We start from the raw sequence: 20545 nt of genomic DNA on the forward strand, positions 1-20545 counted from the left end.
TTATCTTCAGAGGCAGACCAAGCAAAAGGCTTTTCTAACCTGTAAAACACCCCAGGAATTCATAAAAAATTTCCTTCTTAACATAGTGAGAAGCTAAAACCTTGTGACACTTAAGAAAATGCCCTCTCTGGCCTGCAGGTCGGGATCCCAACCTTGCACAAGACAGGGCACAACACAAATTCTGCTCTGCCTCATTCAGACCACCAATGGGACCCTCAGTCTCATAAATCCACCACATGGCATCTTCAGGTCTCCTAACCTGACTCATAGGCCAGGCTAAATTAACTGAACTAAATCAAATTAACTGGCTTCCCACTGTCCAAAAGAGTTAAATTCCCACAGAAAAGAAGGAAGCAGGGACAAAGACAGTAGCTACTTCTGAGACAAAGGAACAGAGATATTTGCCCAAGGTTACAGAGCCTTGATAGGGTCTGAAAGTACAGCCACAACAATCTGGCCTGCCCACACAGTCAGAATGTCACTGAACCAGAGTGGAAAAAATAGGTATTGACATCAGACACATTACAATGAACAGGAGGAAAAATAGCTCAGCCCACATAGAACATACCCATGCAACAAAGACAACCAATTTTCCTTGAAATTCCTGTCAAAAGGCATGCTGATCTATCATCTGTTCATATCTGAGATTCCAACCAAGCAGACATGCTCTGGCCAATCTCACTCCTGGAAACAGGTATGCTGGGCCCAGCTGGCTGCCTCATGTGCCATGCTGGTCAGGCTGTCACAACGTCACTGATGAAACGTCCTGGCAAGCCTGCAACTCTCTGCAAGCCCAAGAAGCCAAAGTGCTGTTGTCAGTAAAAAGGAATGAGCTAACTATCACTTTCCACTTTATTTTATGCAATTTTAGTGTAAGGATAAGCCAGGGCAGTGTCCTGACAAAGCTGACAGAAAAAGTAAGTGAGACAATGCCAACTGACAGACTCTAGTTCGGCTGTGAGAAATGCACCACTTCTTCCAAAATTACTGGTGTAGCAGTAAAACAAGCATTTTTTACCACAATGCATTGTTAACAAGGGAGGGGGTAGGAATAAATCTAAAGTTACTTTCTAGAATAGCTCATGGTAAATTCTAGACAAAGATCAAGTGATTTGAATTGCAGCATTTCTTGAAAAACAAAGACTAGTCCAATAATTCAGGATTCAGAAGAATCAGAGAAGTCCCTTGTAGATCAGTTCACAGACTTCCAATTAATAAAAGACTAACGGTCCTATCCCCTGGAGCACAGCAAAGATAAATATCTTAATGACTGCAAGGCTCTCCAGTTCTCCACTGAGGGGTCCACCTCAGAAATAAGGCAGCTAGACAGAACTAGTGAGTGCCAAGAGTGCACCATTAACCCCTCATTTCCAAGTAGTCTCCTGAGTTCTCTAAAGCATCTGTCCTGTAGCAAACCACAATTAGAGAAGTACAAGCCACAAAGGGTTTCATTACTATTTTGTACTTCAAATAAATGCAAAAAGTCTCCAGAGCTTCATCACCAACCTGTGCAAAGTAACTCCACAAGTTAGTGTACACAACATGGCATTGCAGCTCATCTGGCTCAATTCCTTTCTAGATAAACCCGGAGTCCTGAGTTTCACCAAGTCACCAATTCATTACAAAAGATTCTTTCTGGTTTCCATGAACAAGCTGCACAGGGAACAGAGGGTGCACACAGAGTGGCAGATTCAACAGAGGACAGAACAGTCCAGAGATGCACAAGCTCAGTTCACTGACTTCCTCTGCCACCCACCCAGCACTCCTATCCCAATTCTGACCAATGTCACTCTACTCTTCCAAAAACCTGAGCTACCCTTCTGGGAAACAAAGTCTAAATTATAATCCCTCTTTCAACCCCACTCTTCAACTTCGAGCTCCACAGAGCTGAATTCAGCAGGGCTGTGTGCTGTTCTGGAGAACAAGGGTCTCCTTTCTCTTCCAGCTCATCTGGAACACCTTGGTCCTGTGGAGGAGAGAGCTGTACAGCACCAGCCCACCACAGAACAAGAGGGGGGAAGAAAGGGCTCCCCAGACACTGATACAGAGCAAAAGGGAGGACACACATTGAGGAGAGCTGGAAGAGCACTGCAGATCAACTACAGAAGCACAAGTCTGCTGAACTAACAGGTCTCAAGGCCTGACTTCATTTAAGCATTTATGGTTCACCAAGTACATTATGCACAGTCTCCCTCTCTCGCCATTACACAACACAGCCACATTACACTTCTTGCTTAGCATTTACTTGAAGCAATTTTAAACAACATCATGGCTCACAGTCTGCAATGAGCTGCTCTGAGTAAAAAACATTGATCTGGTAACACCCCAAAACTCCCAAGCAATGCAGAGAGCAGCAAGGTGGTGAGAGGCTGGTGAAAACAAGTGAAATAGCTGCAATTTACTTCCTTCTCAACAACACACTGGCCTCATCAAGTGTGAAGAAAGACCTTCAATCACCCCACCATTGCACAAACACACCTGCAGGAAGATATTAAGTCTCAGACAGGTTGTTCATGTTTAGAGTTTGGAATGTTGCATCTGTATTTAGCTTTCCCTCGTACCCGTGTGAGGGGAAAATCTTTAATCGAACGCAAGGTATTTCAGAAGGAATCTCAGCCAGAGGGAGGGCAAACCTCCCCAATCCTGGGCAACGGCTGCCACCCAGTGCCTGCAAAAGTGACTGCACACACTGAAGGACAGGAAATTTCAGTCGCTCGGGCAACAGCTCCACCTCTATACCCTCATAAACAATGCACTTTAAGACATTACAAAAAAGATAATTCCAACAGGGAAATACTTCCTGTACTTCATGTTTATTCAGTGTTTTAGCATTTCATGCTGCTACAGAAAGTAATCCCTTCACAATTATCATTTATGCAGAAAAAGGGAGGAGAAACCCATAAAGCTTTCTTTCACAGTGAACCATCATGACAGAAGCTTTCTGAAATATGCTGCCAGGATAACTCAAAAGATTTTGTAGTGTAAGCTTACCATCCCTAACATCATCTATTAATCTCCTTAACCTGCATGATGCCAAATATCCTCTGGGCTAGGAAACATTGCTGCAAGTTTAATTCCAGATGGAGAGGTGGAGCCCCTTGCCCTGTAGGGACCAGAATTGTGCTTATATGAGGCAGCAGGAGAATCTTTTCCATCAATGACCAGTCAGGCTTTCTGGGCAGCACCAGCATTACCAACAGTCTGTATTTCCATCTGTGCAGATGTTCATTATGCCACAGCTGGAAGGCAGGAAAGATACCCTGAGAGTGCATGTAAATGAACCACTCACCTCTGCCCCATTTACAATCAGATTACAGAAAATAAATAGAGGTAGTGCTCTCCTTTCTTCCACACGTCTTTATTTTTGTTTCTCTAACACATTAAATAAAAAACTGAGCATAAAGAAAGCAAAGACATGATGTGAATCCACCCATCATTACTTACTTCTCCCGTGATTGGATTGGTTCCATATTTCTTTATCCAAGGTACAATGCTCCTGAAAAGAGAAGGGATAAAGTAATTCATGACAAGCACCATCAGAAACCTCTACTGATGGCCATGACTGTTTTTGCCAAATTGCTAAGACTAAATGATGATTACGTAGCTGTAACCTGTTCAACAACACGAAAATAAAGCTAAGTACAGACAGGAACTTACAGGATGTCAAAGACTGTCCCATCTGGTGTGCAAACTGGGTATTCAAACGGCTGCAGAGACAAACTAGAAAAACGAGAACAAACCTTGTTAGCAAAACCAATGGAAATCACGATGTGACTGGCAATCACACTCAGCATCCCCTGTTAGGGATGCTTCCACAACCCTGGCACCTCCCAGCTCATAGGTATGGAGGCAACTTCCTCAACTACCCAACTTACAAGGATTTCTAACCCACTTCTACCAACTCTCGTCCTTCACTCCTGCACTTCAAGCAGTAAACTCTAAACAGAAGAAAAGAGCAGAAATATTCTTCAATCTATTAATCTCTATCTTAGCAAGATGAGTGACTGACCAAGCATATTCTGAGCAGGGACAAGCAGATTTGAGCCCTGAGGACACAGATTTGAAAGACCGGGACATACACAGCAATTGTTCTGCATTATTTCAGCACTTGTGTATCCTTCAGCCATCAGCTCCAACCTCTGCAGACACTGATCACAGGTCATGCAGACTCTGTTTTACTTCTCATTCAACTTTTTTCTTGCTACACTACTGCCACAGCAGGCATAAGGCAATGTAAGTAACTGCTTTAGTTACTTTAGAAAGAACACGGCTTTAGTTCAGTGTCAACAGCCTGATAAATAGATGTGTCATTAAATAATGATAATGTAAATTTGTTGTCTTACCTGCAGTGATCAAATGATAAACGTCTAAAATTGGTTCGTGGAAGGTCTGTTTACGGAACAAGAAAACCCACACAACAGATTTTAATAAACACATGGTATTCTAAGTAATCAAGAAACATTTGAAAGTTACATATTGTTACATAACCGATGGCAAGTTACTGATGACAAGGATAAATACGCTAAAGCTTGCAAAACTGTAACTAACATTTCCGAACTGATGTTATACTGCCGGGAAAAGCTCAAACCAGAGCTCTGACAGCCCGCCAGCGCTGAGTTTAAATGCGAGAATCAAGGCTCCGGCTCTGCCCCAGCAGCGGGCACAGTCCCGGCCCAGGGCTGTGCCACCCCTGCCCAGGGGCTCGGAGCCCGGCAGCCGGGGCTCTGAGGGAGGGCCCGTTCACCCTCACCTGCTTTCTTGCCGCCGTAGAACTGCGTGTACTCGGCGCACGTGATGTACCTGCGAGACAGAGCGGTCACTGAGCGCGGCCCACACACGGCCCCGCACGGCCCGGCCCCCCGCGCTCTCCCCCGCGCTGTCCCCCGCTCACATTTTGTCCTTCTGGTGCTGCCGCTTGCCCATGGCGGCGGCTCGGCCTGCCCGGCTCGGCCTGCCCGGCTCGGCCTGCCCGGCTCGGCCTGCCCGGCTCGGCCTGCCCGGCTCGGCCTGCCCGGCCCGCCCGCGCCTCAGCCTGCCCGGCCCGCGCCTTCCGCCGGTGCGCCGCGGAACGGCCGCGGCGCGGAAACACCGGCGGCGGCAGGCGCGTTCCGGGCCCGCAGGCCGGGCATGCTCAGCCTCAGAGCAGCCGTGCAGGGCTGCCGCTTCACTAAAACGTGTTTTCGTGCCTGGAATTTAAAAATCTTTGTGTGTCTGGTCTGTTGGGCAGTGATGGAACCTCCCAAGAAAAAATGGGTAGAAAAATATACTTGGTGTATTAATATGGGTACAGCTCTTCACAAAAAAGCACTTCAGTGTCTCTTCAAAGACTTAACGACAAAGAATTTACTGTCCCTTAGCTAATTACCTTTAAATCCCATTAAAGAGCCTTCATTACAAGACTGGTGTGACCGGCACAAGGCTGAACAGAGGATGATCACAGCCCTGATCCCTCACCTTTGGCAGGAGAAAACAGCCAGTTGTCCCGGAGCTTTCCCTCATCAAACACCTCCAAATCCATTCATGCTTTTTTTTTCTTTCCCTGTTAAACCATCACCCTGGCAGCTGCCCACAGAGCCACTGAGTGCCATCCATGGAAGCAGACAGCCAGACCCCAGGGACTGCAGCAGGCTCCCTTCTCCCCAGATGTTCAGCTCCTGTTTCAATCCCATCAGCTGCTCCTTGGCTGCACCCTCAGCACAAGGTGAGCACAACCTGCTCTGCTTGCAGGGGTTGTACTAAATGATTTCTGAGAGTCCATGATTCTGTGATGTTATAATTCTCCTCTGAGGAACAGAATACCTGTTCCCAGCAGTGCAGTCTAATTGGCAGCAGCACATGAATGATTTACAACATTACATCTGGTTCTCACTATCAGACACTCTGGCCACAGCAGCACAGCTACTCCTTGTCCTGGCTGAGGGGGAAGGATATGGTTTGCTAGATGTTATGGGGAGAAACTGCCCTTTTACAAGCCTTTAAATACGCTTAATAATTTTGATTCTTTTACTCAAAAACATTTCAAAGCAAGGCGTTGAGGCATATCCAAAGAACCAACACCTTCACTTGCTCCTGTCCCAGCACCAAGTACACTCTGGAAAAACAACTTGACTTGTTTTCAGTGGAATTCCAAAAGCACTCCACAAGGAACACAGCCATAACTGCAAAGCTCCCTCCTCGCTGCAGTGCAGGCTGCTCAGGGCTGAGGGAGCCTGCTGGCTCTGCCCCAGAGGATGGATGAACATTCCCACAGCTCCTGCTCCCTCAGCCGAGATGGGCTCCAGGGACAAACACTGGAGCTGTCCACAGACATCACCAGCACTTGTCTGATCGTGCTTTCTGAGGAAAGATCATCCAGACAAAATTATTTTTTTCCAGACACATTACCATGATTCAGCCTGTGTTGACATTTCTGGAGATGCCTGTGCTCTTTGCAATAATTCAAGACCATGTTTTTGCTTTTTGTTTTGTTTTTTTTTAAACCAATGCAATGTTCTTTTATTTTGTACTTACAAAAAGAGCCACCCCATTGTATCCCTCCCCCTCCCCCCAAATGCCTTTTACAAACATTGAAAAATTAAAAACCTGATGATGACATGTTAATTTGGTAGAATTACTTTGAAACATAGCCTTTGTAATTAAACTCCTACAAGATGACTTTGTAGTGATAGCCTGATTATTGGCCAAATAAAATTCCATATTACAAGTTAGCAAATTCTAGTACAAAAATAGTCCATGTGTTAGAACAGCCTCTTATTATTATTATATTCACAGGAAAGTCTATTGGCTGCATAATACCTTAATATTTATGAAATTTCTTTTTACGTGGCTCATTCATCTAATTTAATATAGTGTTGAGCCTCAATAAATCCTCAGGCAAAAAACCCCAAACAGGGTTAAATATGCTGTTCAGTGTACTCTGAAGTACTGTGCTTTTCACAGGACATCCAAGAAACCGCACAAACAGTTCTCAGCTAGTTTTAATATCAAATGAGATCCAGATCCAAAAGGATCCCCCTGAAGTACATATCCATGACTTTCCATAGAAACAGAGGTCACAGCTTCAATGGTCAAGTTTCACTGGGGAAACTGTCGAGCTCCTCCACTCGTCATTTCCAGGATCCGCTGGGACCTCTGCGGCACAGCCCCTCTTCAGGAGTGCCCCCTGGCCGGGCTCTCGCTCCTCTCCTGCCTCTGGGAATGCTGTTCAGCAGTTTCACTCGGACCAGGCCCCGCAGGGAAAATCTGGGGACGTGCTACTTGTCTCTCAAGATGTCCAGCTGCTCTTGATACTCTGTGAAAAGCCTCTGGAAGCGGAGGTTCTGTCCAATAACAGGAAGAAGCTCTTTCAATAGTTCTCTCTTCCGTAAACCCTGCACAGAAAACACAAAAGTATCCTCAGAATCTATTATTTGTTATCATTAACATGTTCCATGGAGCTCTCTAAGATTCATGCCCCTTTTCCTGCCTAGAGAGATCTGTGCATTTTATGTTCTCACTCTGCTTCCATGACTCCCAGAATAAAAACTGTCTTTACACTTGCACACTCAGGAAGCTGGAGCAGCCTCTGCAGCTCCAGACTCCAGGCTGTGTTCTGAGAGGGAAGATGTCTTTGGCATGTGCCTATTTCAAAGCTGCTGTCTCAACAATGTGGAGAGCTGATCATGCAACTCTCCTTCATCTGTGTGATACTCAAGACAGCACCAGAACTGACACTGGGGCAACAAGCATTTGCCTGTGGCTTCACATGGAATAAATCTCAGTGCCATGGGAGAAATCCTGCTTATGTGATCAGAGCAGAGTATGGAAAGGATCATTTTTATGGGAAACTCTTCCTTGTTCTTCATTAAACTATGATCAGGACTTACCATAACTGTTGATTCCCACTGACTTCCAGCTGAGTAATGGACTGGACCCAGTAAATCCTTGCATAATTCTCTCAAACGATATTCAAACCCTGGAGACAGAAATAAAATCACATTTGACAGCATTTCACTACATACAACCACTCCACAATGTAGCAGACAACATTCAGGAAAGAATTACAAGTATCTGGAATAAAATAAAGCCCAATACATTGATTTCTGGAAAGTTATATTATTATTCTTACAGCAATTTTTTTTAAATATAAGATGATTTTGAGCTCTGAATGGTCTTATTTAAGGTTCTCAAAATCAAACCCACTGCTAAAGATGGTTTACAACAGGGAGAAAAACTGAAGTCTGAAGTAACTACTCCAGCTTGTTATAAGAGCTGCCCTGATCTCAACCTCAGTGTCTTCTCCCACACAAACATACCAACTTTTTAAAAACCAAAACACCTTTAATAAAACCACACACAGTTTCTGGGCCACCTTTATTTACCCAAAAATCAGAGGGGGGAATTCCCTTGTAGGAAACAAAGTCTATTCAAGAGTAACTTTCCAATCAACATATACTAGATCAAGTATTTTAACGGATTAGAATTCAGTAGATGTTGAAATAATCATAAGAATAAAGGGTCAGTAATAGGATGTGCAATGTTCAAAGTTCATCAGCTCTAGAAAATTAGTGAAGCAGCAATACACATCTGGCAAAGCACAGATTTTGTGACATCCATCCATGGCAGCAACATTTGGAGGTGCCAGAGGAACCCAGTGCATGCAGCAGAGGTTCTCAGTTCATGAAGGCTTTTAAAAGCACAATCTCTTTAACATACGACCCAAGAAAAAGAACATTTTAATTTCAACTGGGGAAGGACAGAGAGAACCACATGCAGTTCAACAAGCTCTCCTGTTAAATAAGGTAAGGGTCAAAAGGGAAGAATTAATAAGTTTGATTTTAATTCTGCCAACACCTATTAGGTGGCATAACGTGAACCATTTCATTTCCCTCTGTGCAGTATGATTATGCAAGGTGAGGAGTAAGGCTGAATTAATACAAGGGGAACTACTAAATTATGAATGTAGACAGGCAGAGATACAACAGAGATCTTTAAAATCCAAGAAGTATAAAGTCAGTTGGTTAACCTTATTTAACATAACAGCATAGAGATAAAGTGTATTCAAGTATAAAATAGACACAAGGAACCTTTCTTGTGTGTTTCCTTCCTCAGAGAATTTAACACATGGAATTCACCAGTACAAACAGTACTGGTGGCACCACTAAAAATTTTAGAATGTAAAAAAAAGAATGAAGTGCAAGCAACACAAGCAAATTCTCTGCAGTTTTATGTGCTCGAGTACAAAGTGTCAGAGACTGAGCAACCCCTCCATCTCACGTCAGGCATCAGCTGTCAGCTGGCTGAAGAGGGTTATGCATTTTACAATCCTCCTGGTTTCCCTGAAACATCTATAGCTGCTGCCAGACAATAGCTAGGATGTGCCTGACAGACCACTGGGCTGTTTTACAATGCAATTGCCATTACTGGATCTGCAGATGGCACTGCTTCCCCAACCACAGTCTGTCCCCAGTCACTGTGTCCAACAGGACTCCTGAGGACTGAGCATTGCAGAAGAAAATGCAATTTGTTTTGGTTTTAAGCAAACCCGAGTCCAGAAGCCAAGTGCTAAAAGGAGGATGTTAAGGGCAATCATACATATACATGACATGAACAGTGTTTCTTAGAAGCCCATCAGAGCTGCAGAGAAGCACCAGAGCCTGGCAGGTCTCACCTTCATTAACTAGGTACCGTGCATAGATAAGGAGCCAGTGGTGATATTCGTGACTGGACTGTAACATAAGTGCTGCTGCTATCTGGTTCTCCAGGTATGCAAGTGTTGTTTCTTGTTGCACTAAATGAGGCATGGAGAACAATCTTGCAGCTTGCCTTCCTGAACTGCAAAACCAAAAAGATTAATGTGCCATAAAATCAGATACAAGTTTAAGGAATATATCTTTTTGTAGCACTAGCTATACTGCACTGATCTTTCAGAGGCACACAAGACATAAAGCATTTAAATTTCTTGCATACAGTATGATTACAGATTCTTGCATTCAGATTTCTCGCATACAAGCACATTGTCATAAGAAAGCTAATTTGAAAAAAGTAACTAGTTATTAGAATTTTTTTCAAAAAGGTAATTTTTCATTCTGTTATAGTCTCTCTCTCTCAAAAAGAGTATTGATTGTTTATATTTCAAATGCTTTTCACAATGAACTCCCCTTCCCCTCATGAGAACAGCAATAAAAGCATACAACACTACACAGTTTCTCTCTGGAAAAAAGTTAAACTTGGATGTGAAGGGCAGAAATAGCAAAGAAATATGCCTGGGAAATCTAATTCAAATCCAAGGCAGGATGGGCTATAAAGCTACCTACAGGAATCTGCTCTGGCTCACACAATTCCTTGGTGATATTTTCACAAGTTAAAAATACTCACTAGATGACTAATATCTCAACTTTCTCAAAGACTTCATTAACAGATTCTTTGAGGCCAACTGAACTATTCAAAAATTGTAGGCCTACTCCAGAAAGCTAGTAAACTAAAAATGAAAATGCAAAATGTAAAAAAAAATGCAGTTTAGCTAATAAAAGTATAACAGAATTGTCCAATACCTTACCCATCCAATAAAGAGGAGCCTTCAAATGATTCTATTTAGAGCATGCTTTCCTGCCCCCCAAACAATCTCATAACATTAAGATACAGACTACAACATGCAAAGAATTAAAAAACCACTGTGTGAAGGACTGATCCTTTCAGAGCCACTGGCATTTCAAGAAGGAGCTCAGTGATCCAGGCAGGTGAATAAGGCCACGAGCAAACCCAGCCAGGCTGGCGGCACGAGCGCGGCGCGCGTACTTTGAGGTGCGTCCCTGTATCACAGCCAAGGGCCCAGAACACAGCATGGCTTCTTGAGATGGCAAACTAGTCCTGAAGTCTGCACATTGTGCTAGAGAGTCCTGTTTGTCAGAAACAAGATTCCTGGAAAAGAGCAAACAACCAAAAAACAAGTGTGAGGAGTGCAAACGGCAAGGTCAGCAGACCCAGCTCTGCTCTGCCTCAGAACTGGGTTTGTGTTTTCACAGATAACCAAAAAAATATCACTGAAGTGGCTCAGGAATTCCAGGGACCCTGATTATTCCCACTACACGTCCAAATTCTGCTTGTGGTGTGTTCCTGCTACCCCTGAAGTTAAAAATATTAATTACATAATATAATTTACCATTCATTGGGAAGGAAATTAACTTTCTCCTTGCCATTTTACAATCTAATAAGAAGTCATGACCCAGAATGATGTGTGAACACAGGTAATGACTTTCTCATTAACAACTTCATTTTTACCTTATGTCAGGTCTCCCCCCCCACCAGACAAACACACACTGACAATCTTTTCCATAATTACAGCTATCCCTTCATATGGAGGGAGCTGACATTACAGCTGCCATTTCCACACCTAATCAAGGATATCATCTTCACTGGCTTGAGATGCCAGGAGGAAGAGTGGTTCAAACAAATGCTAAGTTTAGATTTCATACAGCACAGGGGTAATATATTTATATTACAATATATACAAATATTTAAAACACCCTTTGCTGCTTTATCATGTCCAAATTTTTATGATGACTAAACACATTGCTCTTTTATACACTTCCCAAGCTGTGGTACAAACTAAGAAATAGCAGCAAATTCAGAATTATGGCTGAGAGTCTGTCCCCTGCTCCTTACTCCCTTAATAAACAAATAGGGTAGTTTTCCTTTTCCAGAGGATTTGCTTTGAGTAGTTGAATAGCAACAATTATTCTAAGGAGGAGTTAAAACAATAAGCCCTTTCATCCAGCAGGCTCATTACACTAATTACAACAATTATATTAGGATTACAACATGTTTTCTTTCTTCTTAGGAAGACAACAAAGAACCTGTTTTGAAAAGATCCTGTAAATAATTTACCCATGGAAATTTTTCACAGGAACTTATGCCTTTCCATGGGGAAAGCCCATCTGAACAAGACACAGACTCTTGTGCAGCCTTTTCTGGTGTTTAGTACTGACTCTTCCATGGCTCTGAAGTAGAATGATCTCTTCCCAGTAAATCAGAACACGTCAGCTCCTCTGGGGTGCAAAAGCAGGAAACAATCCATGACTTACCATGTAGAAAGAGAAGGATTAAAGCAGTATGCCTTCCCATCAGACATGCTCATGACAGGAATTCCATGCTGAGTCAGCAAGATCTGAGAGACAGTTGCATCACTTCCTGCAAGTCAGATCAGACCAAAGTGTTTCTTTTGGAGCCTTGCCCAAGACTCATAATGGTAAAAAATGGTATCTACCACTTCTTATCAATTACAGCAACTAACAGAAAAAGGTTCAATGCTGTTCTCAAGCACTGATAGGAAGGTCAAGACACAAGCTAATGATGGCAAGCACCAGGCTCAGTGCAGTAGCATTAACTTCAATTTTGCAAAATACATTATCAATCTTGATGCTGCAATTTATATAGAACATGGGCTTAATCAGGAACATTCTCCTTACCTAGGGAAAAATCTTCAGCAATTCTGCCACGTCTTTTGTAACCCAAGAAGCCTTTAGCTTTCTTTTTCCCATTAAGTTAAAATTATAAACCCCAGCCTATTTAGAAAAGTGTGCTCTCTAAGAGCACGGTGTAAGTGGCATAGCTGGAGTCTCATTTCCCAGCATACTCCAAGCCCAGGGCTTGTGCATGTAACTTCTAATGATGACATTTGCAAACTGCTAATACAACTGCTTTCTAGCTGGTTTGGATTAGTACTGCATGGATTAAAGCTAAACCAGAAGCTAAGGTACTCTGAGACACTGCTTTTCTGATGATTTGTGTTGTGCCAGATGGCACAGTGATTGAAACTGAAGATTTTTAAGTAATGAATCAGAAGACAATCAGTTGTTGTTCAGCACTGAGACAATAAACATGCAAATTACACAGAGAAATTGCTGTAACAGCAGATTTACATTACGTATTTATTTTGTGATCTTCACAACACTGAATTTCCACAGAAGCAAGGCAGACTATAAGCTACAGAATCTCACACAAGTTTGCTACTCACTGATATTGTCATCACTGTTATTTCAAGAACTTCCCTTTACTACACAATAATGAAGGGAAATTATTGTTTAGGCTTTTCAGGTTTCATAAAATTTCAGCATATCCATAAATGGCACTAAATAGTACAAGTGGGCTCAAAGGTTGGTAATTAAAGGACTTTTTTATTACCTGAAAATATTGTTTGCAAAGACTCGTCTCTAACAATGGCTGTCTGCTTGTGAACATCCCTGAAAAAGACAAAAGGATAAGTCTGCAGCCAACAAACAACTGAAAACTCCAAAATCTTTATAAAAATGCACTTTTTCACTATTCATGACAAAGTGGGGGGTTGGGAGTTTGTTTAGTTTTTTGTTTTGACATTTTCTTTATTGCTTTGACAAAATTATTTTGGCAAACTTAAACCCCTTATGGCAAGACAGAAGTTAATAGCAGAGAACAATTTTTATGGCTCTTTAGCAGGAAACCTCATTACAACAAAGCAAACAGGATCTAAATAACTCCTTTAGGAGCTCTGACTTGCCTGAGACATTAGATTGAGTTCAACAACTGCAAACGAGTTACCAGTGTTTTTATCTTGGCATCTTGAAAATGGCTGGAGTACTTTAACTCTGAAACTCATGTGCTTCATTGGTAAAGTGTGATGGAAGATGGAAGAAGCCATACTTCTCTTCCCAACCTCCCCAGTCCATTCCACATGCATCACAAGCATTTAAACCAGTGACCTCCAGCTGATTCTTTATCCTCATTCTAGAATGAAGTTCAATATTCTGGACTGTCAGCACAGAAACAGGATTTTGCTGAAACAGAACCAGTCCTGCCCAGTTAACTCTGCATATTCTACTCAAAATTGGACTTGTGTTCAGACCTGATGTGGTCCCAGGAGCAGTGCAGGGACACGACTGAAGGTAGCTCAGAACATGGCCTTACCAAACAGAGAGCGTAGCAGCAGTGGTGAGAGCCATGATGCAGGACCCTGTGCAGTGCAGGGTGGAAATGGGTGTGTTCAAGACGATGGGAGGAAGAAGGCGACGACCACAAGCTGAAAATACTGACAGTGTTCGTTTCTCACAGGCCACAGTTACAATCTCACTGGAAAAAAACAAACAAATAAACAAGAAACATTTGATTGCTGTCAAATGCATGTAGCATAAAACCAGGCTGAATTCTTAAGCTATCATACAACTTGGGTTAATTCCCTAAAAAATAAGTATTGCAGCTTTAAGAGAAAATTTTTGATACCAAGAGGAGAACTAAACAGATCAAGGGACAGAGCTGGAAATATCAGTAAAGCTTTTGGTTATACATAAGCTCTCCCTCAAGGCTATACTTGTATTTAGCTTTAAAATCTGCTGCTTTTTTTTCAGGCTCAGAAATACACTTTCAGTTGAAACTCTGAAATTGGAACTAGGCAAAATTGAGAAAAAACAAGAGAAAAAATAGCAAAAGACTCAGGAAAATACTTTCACATGACCAAATATGCCATTTCAGATTTTTCATTCTTTAGTAGTTAGCACTTGAAAACCTGTCATTTACAATTTAGTCAACTTTAACGAAGAAATTAAAAGGAAAAATGTAAAAATACAGGAAAATAGGTGTAACTGGCTAATGTGAATTGTGATGTTTTAAGACTGCATGGATTTAACTCTATAAGCAAAACCTGAGACTAAGAGCAGTGCACACTTTTACCCATAAATATTTATTACGAAAAATAACTGTAAACTGTACTTTTGTACACCTAAAATGACTTCAGGACCCCCCTTGCTCCAAAAGCAACTCTCTTACCAGCTTCCTGCTGCAGCGAGGATTCGACTGGTCAGGACTGTCTCCCACTCCTTCCCTTCTCGATTACACTTTAACCTGCTCAGCTTTGAGCCCCCCACTGTGGTCATTTCATTCTCCACTTCAAGGTACATTGATGGATCTGAACTTATCTGAAATACAAAAAATAATTTTTGGAAGAGGAAAAAAAATTATTCAAAAAAGCAGCAACTACTATTAGAACCAAAACAATGCTGTCTTTAAGAACACATTTAAGTATGGCATTCTCTTTTTAATGTGGGTTCAAAATATACCATGGAACTTCAAAAGAAGCAGACCTCTGAAAATCAGCCTTGCCTAAAACACAAGTAATTTCTTTGTGTTTGAAGCACAAACATAAGGAAAGGCTGTGCTAGTCTGTCTCTGCTTCCTAATTATGGGCACCAGATCAAGTCTCTATGTGCCCAGTCTCCCCACAGTCTTGCAATTGGAACCAGACTACCACAGCCTGAACACACCTAAAAACTGTTTAATAAACAGCTAAAACATGACTGTTCAGATGCAGAGCACCTCCAGAGAGCTCTCAGAAAAGCCCTGGTTTTATTCCTCAGTGGTGTACTCCCAACAGCACTGCAGTAACAGTGCAGCAGCCACTCCCCAGAGACTCTTATCTCCAGCACACACTTTGGCAGCCAGGGAGGGACTGATGAACCAGAGGCTCTCACTCCTCTTTGGAGTTTAGCTGGGTCAGAAGTGACCCATTTTTAGCTGATTTGCCATTTTCTGTACTCATACAGACATATTCTTAGAAGCTAAAGTGTTACCATCTTGCTTGCTCGAACAAATACATGCATTCAAATGTTAACTGAAAGGATGTGAATAACCTTAGGATATTTAAAAGAAAGCAGGATTGCAGGATTTTTTTTGTTTGTTTTTAAAGTATTAAGTTTTTTCCTTGCAGGACACTTACTTGTAAAGTAAACGATTTCTGTGGGATTGGGGTTGGCAGTTTAAGTGCTAATGCTGGTGCAGAGATGCAAGCAGCATCCTTCTCAGAGGCCAGTGTAGCTGGGGACTGGAAAAAAATTGCAGAAATTGTTACATTTTTCTATTTAAAAAAGTGAAAACCAAATATAATCTACCAAATAGATTGACTTGAAAAAGAATTTTCTTAAAATTCCAAATAATGCCAATTGCAAATGTCCCAATTAGTTGTATGAATACAAGTTTTTTAATATAGCTTCTAAGAATCAAAGAAAAACAGAAACTTGAAGTGGTCTCTTTTTTTTTTTAACGCTCCTATTTTCAGCTGCAACCAATTCATGAAAACTCTGGTGTATTACATGGGAAATCTAAGCTCTAGATACTGAAAACACAGATATCTATATGCCTGAAAATGCTGGAAACTCTAATGCAACTACTTCAGCATTCTGAGGAGATTTATAACCATTTAAATCACCACATCTAAGCCACTTTCTTCTTCTTGGACCACTCTCCATCATACACCACCAAAAACTGTTGGCATTTCATTTTGCTCCAGACAGCCTTTGGCAGGCTAGCATTACATAGCATGCTGGGACCTTTAGTAAGTAGCTACTTATCTATATAAAAGATAAACACATTTGCCACATCATGTGCACCTGCTTTTTCTAAGCTTAAATTCTAAAAACCAATAAATTTAAAGGCATGGAAAAGGGATGGCTAAAACTTCTGAGGGACTGATTTGTGTTTTTTGAGTCAATGGAACAAGTCAACACAGGACTGACTTTATTAAATGAACTTTGAAAGCCACGTGAATGTTAAATATTTCACCTGAACAGTTAAAGTTACTGGTACAAGCCTGGAGTCTTTCCGAGGCCTCCCTTTTTTCTTCTTTTCTACTGTTTCTCCCTCAAGTTCCAGTTTCCGTTTGGGTACACTGAGTGGTTTAACAGCTGGAATCTTCTCCTCACTGTCACTGCTGCTCTCCAGAATATCCTTGGGCTTATTGTCTTTAATTAAATTCTGATCCTTCAGTCTGTAAAAAAAAAGTCTGTAAAAAAAAAGCTGATTCCAAAAGTTGTTATATATCCTACACATTGCCTTCTTGCAGATCAGATGACATCTCTTAGCCCTCTTTGAGTGCATTTCAAAGCACAAGGAAGCTATAGAGGTATGGCAAATCCTTTCCAAAAGTACAGTGTGCAATATAGATGTAAAGCAATCAGACATATTCTCCCCTTTAAAAAAATTAATCAAGCAGCAGTTAGCCATGGGATAAAGCTGGAAATAGCAGCTTTACTTTAGCATTCAGTTCCAATTACCATCAGATGTCTTTCCCTGAGCTGATACAAATAATTCAGCACTCTAAGATGCAAGAGTAGTTCATCTTTTCCCCTTCAGTGGACATTAGACGTTCTGCTTATTCATGTAGAACTTTTGTCATTTTGTTGTCTACTCCCAGAAGTTGTTCTGTTCAGTTCTGACTACTGCAAAATGTGTGTCTGCAAACCACACACATGACTTCACTGCTCCAGCTGCCATTCCAGGAAACACAACTATGGAATCACAGAATGGCTGGAGTGGGAAGAGACCTTAAAGACCATCTGATGCCAACAATGTGCCATGGGCAGGGACACCTTCCACCAGGCCAGGGTGTTCCAAGCCCCATCCCACCTGGCCTTGAACACTTCCAGGGATGAGACATCAACAGTTTCTCTGGGCAACCTGTTCCAGTGTCTATCACCCTCACAGTGAAGGATTTTTTACGAATATCTCATCCAAACCTGCCCCCTTTCAGTCTGAAGCCATTCTCCCTTGTCCTGTCACTATGTGTCCCTGTGAAAAGTCCTTGTCCAGTTTTTTTGCAGCCCCTTTAGGCACAGCAATAAGGTCACCCTGGAGCCTTCTCTTGCCCAGGTTGTGCAGCCCCAGCTCTCTCAGCCTGTCTTCACAGCAGAGGTGCTCCAGCCCTCTCATTACCTTTGTGGCCTCCTCTGGACTTGCTCCAACAGGTCCATGTCCCTTTATAAGGGAATATAATAAAACCAATACAAAGTACAATCCCTGTGAACTCTCTCGTTAACCATTATACCATAAAATAGGTCATTTAATCATACTCTTCCCTTTCCCTCCAATAGCTGGTTATTAACTCACACTGTTTTGCCATTTATTCCTTAACTACTTGGCTTCAGAGAAATACCTTGCATAATCCAAACCTTTTTTCTCTGGCATCTGAATTATGCCAAACAATATACTTTTATCCATATTTCAATGACATATTAGAAGCATTTATGAGAGTAATTTAATACATCTTGCTTCTGCATCATATAGTTAATTTCTTTGACATAAAAATATTGATGCATAAAAACATGTTTACTGATAATAACTGGGGAACTACATATTTTTTCTCAAGACTGGTATTTTTTAATTATTTATTTTAGTGAAACAGGAATATTTATGCCATAACACTATGTCACAAGACAAAATGCTTTCTTTTTTTTTTTTTTTAATCACGTGGATCCCAAGCCAAAACCCTTTAAACTCAGAGAATCTTCTCTGCATGCCTTCAAGGCATAAAGCTGAAATATAACTGCAGCTACAATGCTGAGAGGTCATCTGCTGACATGTATGGTAATTTACCTTGAAGTTAATCTCTCTTGTACATAGATGCAGGCTGACTATTTTTGGCTGGTTTTGTCTTCTAAGGAGTCCAGCTGCACTCAGTGACACAGGCATGTGCACACACAGCCTCTTACAACAATAGTTTTAACTTGGAATATCTTGGAGAATCTGTGTGATACCAAAATGCCAGGGACAAATGTACAAAGGGATAACACAGCACAGAACTCACCTATTTGTAGCTGCCCCCTTCCTTCCAATAGCGCAAGAAACCCAAGACAACTTCTAGAGTGTCAGCAGGGTGACATCTACACCCCACAGAATTAGTGTTTCAACTCTACATTATCACCTTCCTCCCTCCCCAGGCTATGTCTTACCTGTCCACAACAGTCTGATTTGTGTTTGTTACAACAGCAGTCCCTGAGGTGGCTTTGGATCGTTCCGTGAATCGAGAATCAAACGCCTTCATAGGCTCAATCTTGGATGGAGTTGTCAACACAGAGGAAGATGATGCAGAAGGAGCAGCTGAGGCAGAGGTAGCATTTACACTGTCAAGAAAACAGACAGCAAAATAAGGACTGAAAAATGTAGTACTGGTAAGCTGCATTGCTCACAACAACCAGCATTCATGATAGTGGCTAGAAAACCTTTCACTCAAACATAGAATCAATTATAATATTATTTTTCCACTCTTTCATGCATCAGTGTTTTCAAGCTTTGCTTATTCTCAAAAGCTGTCTATGGTACACCTCAGAGCTTCATGTGGCCACATATCTGCATTAAAAGACCCTAATTCGTTTACTGTGTATTTTAAATTCACAAAGTAAATGATACTTTCAGCTGGTACTTACTGGGAAAGGACCACTTTTTAAAATGATCACAGGGGTTCCTGCTTTTACCTCTTGTTCAGGTTACCAAATATGCCCATTACAATATTATATTTCACTGTTTATCAGCCAAACAATTTGGGATGAAACAGTTCATGCCAGGTTTAGATTTTGTTGTTGAAAAATCCAACCTGATTATTAGGCCTTCCCAAGCACAACTCTAGGGCAAAGGAATGTGTTTTCCCCACACTAAAGCATTCCAGGGATCCATTATTTCAATAGCTGTTTACTTTAGGGATTTTTCAATTCATTCAGAGAATTAATTCAGAGAATGAATGGCTCTAAAATAACTGATGCTTGTACTAAAAAGCTGCTAGAAGTACAATTTACAAAGAAAAGGATACTTAATAGTTTCATCTGTCAATCATTTCTCATAGTCCACCCGCTCATTTTTTAATCTGTGGCCAATTTCAACCAAATTTGATGCAGAAGTAGAGGTTTCAATGACAATGTGCTGCTACAAATGCTATGAAAACACACTGAGAATAAGTCAAGTCAGTGCTGCAATTGAGGAAAAAAACAAGTAAAGTTCAGTTGTTCTGTAATTAATTTGAAAGACACGCTGGCCCATCAGCACATGTGCACTGACAAGCCAATGTCACTGTGCTCTGATGGGGCTGTTATACAGGAAAGAGGGACCACCATGGCTGAAGAGAGGCCACAGGTCAGAAATGACACAGGTCATTTGATGTAAAGTAGGATTCATTACTTACACTACTGGAACACCTTCTATTGTTTACTAATAGCAACCCACCAACCCATAAGCAAATCATATTGCTAAAGCATTAGCAATCAGCTGTGTACTTTATTGCACTGATGTTCACTGCCAGAACTATGCACATGGATTTATTCATTCCAAATTTATCAATATTTAAAGTAACCAAACACTAATAAAATCTCCATGTTTTCAGGAAGGTTAGATTCTTGGGGTTTTGCAGCACAGAAACCACTTTAATAATTTCTTCAATATAAAACTATGAACAAGAATTAAAAACTAAACAGACTCATGTGAGTGAAAAACAAACAGCAAATACTGACCCATCTTTATTGGCTGCATCATCTGTTGGTTTTATACTGGCTGCTGTTGGCTCTACAGAAGGCTTTGAAGTATTAAGGGAATTTGCTGCGTTAGAATCTAGTGACATGAGCTGCTGGTTACTTTGAGAAGACATCATTGAGCCAGACAGAGTTCCAGATATTGGGATGCTATTGAAAAATGCTGTAGAAAAATCCCTAAACAAAAAGACAAACAACAAATACATTTCTCAAAACCAGTTTAAAGATAATTCAAAACTAGTAATTTTAGC

At 41.4% G+C, this 20545-nt stretch overlaps 2 protein-coding genes across 8 annotated transcripts in view; both read right to left on the minus strand.

The window, feature by feature from the left end:
- PPIL2 (peptidylprolyl isomerase like 2) overlaps positions 1–5073 on the minus strand; it is a 67988-nt gene extending 62915 nt beyond the window's left edge. The window contains exons 1-6 of one of the 3 annotated variants that reach the window (XM_064392135.1): positions 4994–5073; positions 4892–4937; positions 4751–4800; positions 4344–4389; positions 3658–3720; positions 3445–3496 (exon numbers count right to left, since the gene is read on the minus strand). In XM_064392135.1, the coding sequence (XP_064248205.1) occupies positions 3445–3496; positions 3658–3720; positions 4344–4389; positions 4751–4800; positions 4892–4923 (243 nt within the window). In that variant the 5' untranslated portion in view covers positions 4924–4937; positions 4994–5073. Of the gene's footprint in view, positions 1–3444; positions 3497–3657; positions 3721–4343; positions 4390–4750; positions 4801–4891 lie in introns of all 3 variants that reach the window. The other 2 variants (XM_064392136.1, XM_064392134.1) reach the window with 2 other exon arrangements.
- Positions 5074–6959: 1886 nt separating this feature from the next.
- The window catches only part of LOC135282364 (protein HIRA), a 31749-nt gene continuing 18163 nt past the window's right edge, over positions 6960–20545 (minus strand). For 3 of the 5 annotated variants that reach the window (XM_064392035.1, XM_064392037.1, XM_064392039.1), the window contains exons 14-25: positions 20277–20471; positions 18729–18899; positions 16564–16783; positions 15722–15826; positions 14776–14924; positions 13921–14082; positions 13162–13220; positions 12063–12168; positions 10777–10899; positions 9650–9813; positions 7866–7954; positions 6960–7370 (exon numbers count right to left, since the gene is read on the minus strand). In XM_064392035.1, coding sequence (XP_064248105.1) covers positions 7254–7370; positions 7866–7954; positions 9650–9813; positions 10777–10899; positions 12063–12168; positions 13162–13220; positions 13921–14082; positions 14776–14924; positions 15722–15826; positions 16564–16783; positions 18729–18899; positions 20277–20471 — 1660 coding nt within the window. In that variant the 3' untranslated portion in view covers positions 6960–7253. The remainder of the gene's footprint in view (positions 7371–7865; positions 7955–9649; positions 9814–10776; positions 10900–12062; positions 12169–13161; positions 13221–13920; positions 14083–14775; positions 14925–15721; positions 15827–16563; positions 16784–18728; positions 18900–20276; positions 20472–20545) is intronic. The other 2 variants (XM_064392036.1, XM_064392038.1) reach the window with 1 other exon arrangement.

Source organism: Passer domesticus, chromosome 17, assembly GCF_036417665.1.
Source record: "Passer domesticus isolate bPasDom1 chromosome 17, bPasDom1.hap1, whole genome shotgun sequence".
In the NCBI taxonomy this organism is placed as follows: Eukaryota; Metazoa; Chordata; class Aves; order Passeriformes; family Passeridae; genus Passer; species Passer domesticus.